This window comes from Babylonia areolata, chromosome 19 (assembly GCF_041734735.1).
Source record: "Babylonia areolata isolate BAREFJ2019XMU chromosome 19, ASM4173473v1, whole genome shotgun sequence".
NCBI classification, from domain to species: domain Eukaryota; kingdom Metazoa; phylum Mollusca; class Gastropoda; order Neogastropoda; family Buccinidae; genus Babylonia; species Babylonia areolata.
Window position 1 is genome coordinate 35,027,999 of NC_134894.1, and position 8,197 is coordinate 35,036,195.

General features: G+C 47.6%; 1 protein-coding gene across 1 annotated transcript in view; it reads left to right on the forward strand.

Moving 5' to 3' along the window:
- Positions 1-3,751: 3,751 nt before the first annotated feature.
- Positions 3,752-8,197, forward strand: part of LOC143294155 (uncharacterized) — a 106,609-nt gene continuing 102,163 nt past the window's right edge. The window contains exon 1 of the mRNA XM_076605586.1: positions 3,752-7,908. Within this exon, the coding sequence (XP_076461701.1) occupies positions 3,752-7,908 (4,157 nt within the window). The remainder of the gene's footprint in view (positions 7,909-8,197) is intronic.

Here is an 8,197-nt window from a genome sequence, read left to right on the forward strand (position 1 = left end):
CTTACCTCGATATATCAGAAAGGGGAGACCAGTGTGTGGTGGGTGTGTGGGGGGGGGGGGGAGAAAAGTACGAAAGTTCGAATTGTGATAAATAATGATAATGATAAGAAGAAGAATATAATGTACTTATATGGTGTAAACTTCCCACATAATGGGCTCTAAGCGCCTGACGTGAGATGATACATATACAATAGTGCATTATAATGACACAAGAGTACATGAGAACATTGAAGAGGAAAAACAACATAATATAACAACATAATAATATAAACAATAGAAGAAGAAGGTGCATTTGTATGACGTCCTTTCTCTCTAAGAACTCAGGACGAGACACATGAAAGGAAAGGTTACAAATTTGTATTTGTATTTCTTTTTATCACAACAGATTTCTTTGTGTGAAATTCGGGTTGCTCTCCCCAGGGAGAGCGCGTCGCTAAACTACAGCGACACCCATTTTTTCTTTTATTTTTTTGTATTTTTTTCCTGCGTGCAGTTTTATTATTTTCCTATCGAAGTGGATTTTTCAACAGAATTTTGCCAAGAACAACCCTTTTGTTGCCGTTGGTTCTTTACGTGAGCTAAGTGCATGCTGCACACGGGACCTCGGTTTATCGTCTCATCCGAATGACTAGCGTCCAGACCACCACTCTAGGTCTAGTGGAGGGGGAAGAAAATGTCGGCGGCTGAGCCGTGATTCGAACCAACGCGCTCAGATTCTCTCGATTCCAAGGCGGACGCGTTACCTCCAGGCCATCACTCCACATGAACTTCTCACGACCACTCTTTCTCCTCCCACCCCCAGCACCTCTCTCCCTCTCACACTCGTCACATATCCAAAGTGAGCTGACAGGCATTGGGGTTGGGGTTGCAAAAGAAGGAAACTGAGAGTGTTTGTAGATATGTTTTAAAAAGATGAGGTGTTTTTTGTGTGTGTTTTGTTGTTGTTGTTGTTTGGTTGTTGTTTTTTAGTGGAGACCAATAGGCAGAGATGGAATTCAGATGAACTGATGTGATCGGAAAGTTTGTTCCAGATGTGAGGAGCACCAAAGAGGAAAGAACGTCCACCACATGTTCCTGCACACAAGGAAAGGGATCAGCTAATGCTATACATAGTATGCAACGTTACTTATCGTAATTCAGATGTTCACCGCATGTTCTTGCATACAAGAAATACAAGAAAAGGTATTCACTAACGTCATGCACAGAGTATGCTACGTTAATTCTCATCGTTTTCCAGACATTCACCTCATGGTATTGCATTCAGGAAATACATGGAAATGATTTCACAAATGTCATACAGAACATGCTACGTTACTTCTCATCGCATTTCAGATTCGCGTCAGTGAGCTGAAACGAAAAAAAAGGGTAAATGCAGGGGGGAAAAAAGATACATTGCTGGTTATAAAAGGGGATATTTTCGTTTGAAAGGGGGAGTATATCTAATAAGAGAACGGCAAGGAACAAACTTGAATAGATACCCTCACTCAGCTTGTACAAGAGGGGCACGTAGATTTTTCATAGTGATCAAACCACGTGTTGGCTGTTTCATCATCGAGAGATTCGTCGGGCAAACAGGACAGGGCAGGACTTTGTGTCAGATTTTCTAGTTGTCCTCTTCTATCTACAGCTGTATTGCATTGTGACATGTTCCAAATCAAATAGTGTTTAAACCATCGGGCATGCAATGCAAAATGTGGCTTCTTCTGACATCGGAGAAAATCCACACCACACGCTGATTTGTAAATCCGAAAGGAGAAGGATGGATGTCGGAAATGGTTTGGGGGAGTATTTAACACGTACGGTAGAATTAGTGTGTACCAAGTACAGTGGGATGCGCGCAAGCACACACACACACACACACACACACACACACACACACACACACACACACACGCACGCACGCACGCACGCACACACACACACACACGCACACACACACACAAACACACACACACACACACACACACACACACACACACACACACACACACACACACACACACACACAAACCAGCGAAAGCATGTCAATGGACAAAAAGCTTTTCACGTTGCTTACATGCACGATGTGGGGGAATGGAACTCTAAAAACTCTCACTAAGTTTGTGCCTTCATGACCTCAGCACACAGAAATAGAACGCTCTGTGTGTGTGTGTGTGTGTGTGTGTGTGTGTGGAGTGGGGGGGTGAGGGGGCTTGTGTTTGATTAATCATAAAATGGGCATGTGGTAGTGAAGGGGTGAATATGCGAGCTTTATCCACTTTAGTTCGCGAGAAATCCTAGCCCCGTGCATTTTCACAACCTCTCTAAATGTATATATCTGTGTGTATGTGTTTGTGTGTGTCTGTGTCTGTGTTTCTCTCTCTCTCTCTCTCTCTATATATATATATATATATAGAGAGAGAGAGAGAGAGAGAGAGAGAGAGAGAGAGAGATCTGGCTCTTTTTCTTTATCCTACTCTCATAGAGGATGGCGAATAGAGAGACAGAGAGGGAGGGGGGACAGCACGTCATCTCTCAGACAAATGCACAATGTTGAAGAAAATAAAAGTGACATGAGTCGACAGAACAATGTTTTCGAAATACGTTCTCATAAATTTATCGTTGAAATTCTCTTACCTCAAACGAATCGATCGTCAGCACACAATTCAACCTCTCTCTCTCTCTCTCTCTCTCTCTCTCTCTCTTTCTCACTCTCCCTCCCTCTATCTCTCCCTCCCCCTTACCCTCTGTCACGGACAAGGAGGGTTGTGCGTGCGTGTGTGTGAACGCTGCCACTTTTGGTTGACCCCTCTCCTTGTAGCTCTTCCGCGTGCTCCATGTAGCCAAGGAAGTGTATGGAATGCACGTGTTGCACTAGAAAACATGACGTGCATATTTCTAATTTGTGAGTTATAGAAAGTTTTCTCCTTTTGGGAAACCAGCACCATTAGTCAGTGGAGCGGGACACTCGGCCAGGTCAAGTGTAGGGTCCTATGGAGAGAGACGCTCAGCCGGTATTTTGGCCGGAGATCAGAAACCGTTGAGGTTTTTGTCTAGGGAACTCCATTCTTCCTGTGTGGAGACTCAACTTCATCCCCCGCTGTTTGAGTGGCCGTCTTCCGCCTGGGGAGCTCGAGCGTCGCTGGTGGACGTGTTTCCCCAAGCGCAACACCAGAGTCCACCTTCCAGAACTACGAACTGTGTGGTGCCAGTTTCTATCCCCCCCCCCCCCCCACCTAAGCTATTACTGGGAAAAAGACAAACTGTCACAGAAGAGGGTGACGACGGGAAAATTGTGGGTGTTCCTCATGTGGAAGAAGAAAACGAACAGACTTCTTTTCTTTGTGGTGTCTAATTAAGTATTGTATCGTGTCTGTGATTTTTTGTTAAAGTATTTGGAGTAAATGTTTTGTATCTGTTTATTCGAGGCTTTTGTTTGGATAAAGGTGAGAGAGCGTGAGAGAGTTGGCCATAACTTTAGTTTGAAAAGTTGCACGCGACAATTGGCGAGCCTGCCAGGATCCTTTCTTGGATAGTAGTATCTGAATTCATTTTTGTCACTGGCCACTCTCCTCGTTCACTGCTCACTCCCATCTTCCAATCTTAATTACATTATCGTAATGAATTGACAGGTAGCTGTAGGTGTTTGGAGTGGACTTGGATCTGTAAGTTACCAGTTAGTTTACATTTGTACATTACTTCATTCTTTTGTGTATGATACTGGTCATTCATTGATTGCATGGAACTTCGTTCTGGCTGCAAGCTTAGCGTCATGGCTGAAAGGAGGCAGGATCGTATTTCACGGTGGCGCAGTTTCGCTGCTGAGTTAGAGGTTCCCAGGGAGCAAGTTGCTGAGTTTGTTGCTAGTCAAATGCTTAAGGAGGATGAGGCTGCAGAGAAAAGGGAGTTAGAGGAAAGAGCTCATCAGAGACAGCTGGAATGGGAAGAAGAGCAGCGGCGGAAACGGTTTGAATGGGGAGAAGAGCAGCGGCGGAAACAGCTGGAATGGGAGGAGGAACAACACCAACAACAGCGTGAAGAGCATTCCCTCCGGCTTGAGGTTCTGCAGAGGGAGAAGAAAGGGAAGAATTATGGCAACAGTATGGTTATGGATCAGGTAGAGGGAGAGTCTGACACTGACGACGACCGTGGATTTCGCCCCAGTCTTCCAAAGTTCGATGACAGTAAGGGTGACATTTCGTCTTGGTTGAAGAGGTTTGAGCGTGTCGCTACTCTGTACGGATGGAAGAAGAGCACCTGGGCGACTCGAGTTTCTACTCGTCTCACTGGTAAGGCCGAGGATGTCTACAACAACCTGAGCGACGCTGACGCGGGTGACTACGATAAGCTGAAGGAGCAACTTTTAGCTCGTTACCAGTTGAATGCAGAGACGTATCGTCGTTTCAGGAACTGTAAAAGAAAAGACAATGAAACTTTTGTGCAGTTTAGTGCCAGGTTGCAGGACAACTTAAAGCAGTGGCATGAGCAATCTAAGATTCCTGATCTGAAACAATTGATTCTCCTTGAGCAGTTCTTACAATCTTTGCAAGCTGACATGGCCGCCTACGTGATGGAGAAGCAGCCACAGTCTCTGGAAGAAGCTGTCTCATCAGCTGAAGTTTACTTCATGGCTCATAGGGGTGGGAGGAAGTTTCTTCAGCCGGTAGGTCTTAGTGGTAACGCTTCAGCGGGGCAGGATAAGTCCAAGGTGGGTGGAACTAAGAGCGAGTCTGGGAATTCCTCTGTTAAGACTTGTTTCATCTGTCAGTCACCTAAGCACTTGGCTAGAGACTGTCCCAGGAAAGGGAAATCGGCGGGCGCAGTACAGCATCAAGGGACAGAGGTCAGGCAAACAGTTCAGGTGCCTACTCTCTGCACGCCATGTAGAGAGCAGGAATACGATCCACACTGTCTGGTCGTGGTCGAAGGCAAGGCAGTACCAGGACTGCGTGATACAGGGTCTCATGTCTGTGTCGTGAAGAAGTCCCTCATATCTGATTGTCATCTTACCGGCAGGCAACTTGAGGTTTCAATGGCCGAGAAAGACATCAAGCGGCACTATCCTATTGCTGTGGTTAGGATAGAGAGTCCGTTTTTCACAGGTCAGGTTGAAGCTGTAGTTATGGAGACTCCAGTGGTTGATTTCATAGTTGGGAATCATGCTCGGTTGGAAGACCGAAAAGTTCTGCCAGTGTATGGTACACCCAAGGAAATCTCTGTAGTCACTCGTGCTCAGGCAGCAGAGAAGAAGCAACCTTCTACTTTGCGGGTGGCATCTCCAGGTCTCGAGACCGTGACGCCAGAGCAGTTGAAGGAACTACAGAAAGGTGATCCCGGATTGAAGTCTTTGCGGGAGGCAGCCGATCGTAGAGACGTTAGGGTTTCTGGTCGTACAGGAGAGGTGTCCTTCAGGTGGAGGAAGGGTATTCTGTACCGTGAGTACCGTCAGGCGAAGACTGAGTACAGTCAAGTTGTGGTCCCCGCACAGCTTAGACACGGAGTAATGAAACTGGCTCATGAACCGCCTATGGGGGGTCATCAAGGAGGAAAGAAGACTCTGGACAGGATTTGGAAACAGTTTTTCTGGCCTGGTATGTGTGCGGACGTTCGCCGATTTGTTTCGTCCTGTGACCAATGCCAGAAAGTCTCTCCAAAACCTCAGAGGGTACCTCTAGGGAAGATGCCTCTGATCGACACTCCTTTCGAGCGGGTAGCAGTTGACCTTGTTGGGCCGATTACTCCTGCGTCAGGGTCAGGGAACCGCTATATCTTGGTGGTTGTGGATTACGCCACCCGGTACCCCGAGGCCGTTCCTCTTAAGACCGTTGAAGCTACCACGGTTGCTGAAGCACTGTGGGAGGTCTGGACTCGAGTTGGTGTGCCGTCTGAGATTTTAACTGATCGCGGAACCCAGTTCATGAGCGATGTAATGAAGCAGATGGAGAGATTGTTGTCCATCCGTGGGTTGGCAACAACTCCTTACCATGCTCAAGGAAATGGGCTGGTAGAGCGGTACAACGGCGTTCTGAAGACTGCGTTGCGGAAGCTTACGCAGGAGAAGCCAAAGCAATGGGATCGGTATATCCCTGCACTGCTCTTTGCTTACAGAGAAGCGACTCAGGAGAGTTTGGGGTTCTCACCATTTGAGCTCCTGTACGGAAGAACAGTACGAGGGCCTTTGTCTGTCTTGCGCCAGCTGTGGACAGATGAACATACTTCTGAAGAAGTTCGCACTACTGCAGAGTACGTAGTAGACTTGAGGAACCGTATCGAGGAAACCTGTGAGTTGGCACGCAGGAATTTGGCTGCAGCTTGTCAGAGACATGCTGAGGTTTTTAACAGGAAGTCTCAGAATCGTGTGTTCTCCCCTGGTGACAAGGTACTGCTGCTTTTGCCCCAGAGACATAACAAATTACAGCTGTGCTGGCAGGGTCCCTTTGAGGTATTGGAGAGGAAGGGAGAAGCTGACTATAAGATTCGCATGGGAGGACAGGACAAATTGTACCATGCGAATCTGCTGAAGAGGTATGTGGAAAGACAGGCGGACTCTGCTTATGGTGAAGTTCCGATGGTGGCTGTTGCTGTCATAGAGGAGACTGAACCAACTTCTGTCGCTGACAGGGAGTTGCCTGTGCCCAGTCTGGTGGCTGAGGAAACAATAGCTGACTTGAACTTTGGACCAGGTCTGAATGACAAACAGAAAGAGGAAGTTTTGACAATTGCTCGTCGGCATGAGAAGGTCATCACGGATGTACCGTTGAAGACAAACTTGGCAGAGTTTGACATGACCGTAGACACAGCAAAGCCGGTGCGAGTAAAACAGTACCCTTTGCCCCACGCCAAAGTGGAGATCGTCAAGCAAGAGGTAGAGACCATGAAGACGCTTGGGGTGATAGAGCCTGCTGCATCTCCCTATAATGCGCCGGTAGTTCTCGTACGCAAGAAAGACGGAAAGATCCGGTTCTGCGTTGACTATCGACGTTTGAATAACGTCACCGTCTTTGATGCGGAACCTCTACCTGACGTAGAGCATCTTTTCTCTTCTCTAGGTAAAGCCCGGTACTTCAGCAAGTGGGACCTCAGCAAAGGTTACTGGCAAATTCCGGTCAGAGAAGACATCCGGCCTATGACCGCTTTCACTACCCCCAGTGGACAGTTCCAGTTCACTGTGATGCCCTTCGGCTTGAAGAATGCAGCAGCAGTTTTCTCAAGGATGATGAGAGCTTTGCTGGATCCCATAGGCATGAAAGATGTACATAACTTCATGGACGACATCATGATTGCGTCCGAAACATGGGAAGAACATCTCTCTGCTATAGAGGCAATTTTCCAGCGATTGGAGGAAGCAAATTTGTCAGTCCGTCCAAAGAAGTGCTACATTGGGTTCGAGGAACTGAGTTTTCTGGGACATGTTGTACGGCACGGTCAAATCCTGCCGGAAATGGACAAGGTGGAGAAAGTTATGAAAGCACCAGTTCCTGAGACTAAGACGCAAGTGCGAGCCTTCTTGGGCCTGGTAGGCAACTACCGTAAGTTTATCCCTAATTTCTCTGCCATAGCACTTCCCCTGACGGACCTCACCAGGAAAGGTGCTCCCAACAACGTCGTTTGGACTCCAGAGTGCGATCGGACCTTCAAAACTTTGAAGGGTCGTCTGGTTTCTAGGCCAGTGTTGCAACTGCCAGATCTGTCCTGCCAGTTCGTCTTACGAACTGACGCCTCAGACCGTGGTCTGGGGGCGGTGCTCCTGCAGGAGAAGGAAGGTGTACTACACCCTGTCGCGTTTGCCAGCAGGAAATTGTCTGGAACTGAAAGTCACTACTCTACGATTGAGAAGGAGTGCTTAGCAGTAGTGTGGGCTACAGACAAATTCCAGCAGTTTTTGTATGGTCAGCAGTTTGTGCTCGAGACTGATCATCAACCTCTGCGGTACTTGCAGACAGCAAAAGTTGCGAACCAAAGGCTGCTGAGGTGGAGTTTGCTCTTAGTCTTACTCCTTCACAGTTCGAGTGATCCCTGGCAGACTGAATGTTGGTGCCGACTATTTGAGTCGGGCATCTGTGGAATAATTGTTTCCCCTTTGTAGCCGTGCAGACAGATGTCTGTGCTCAATCAGGGGGGTGTTGTCACGGACAAGGAGGGTTGTGCGTGCGTGTGTGTGAACGCTGCCACTTTTGGTTGACCCCTCTCCTTGTAGCTCTTCCGCGTGCTCCATGTA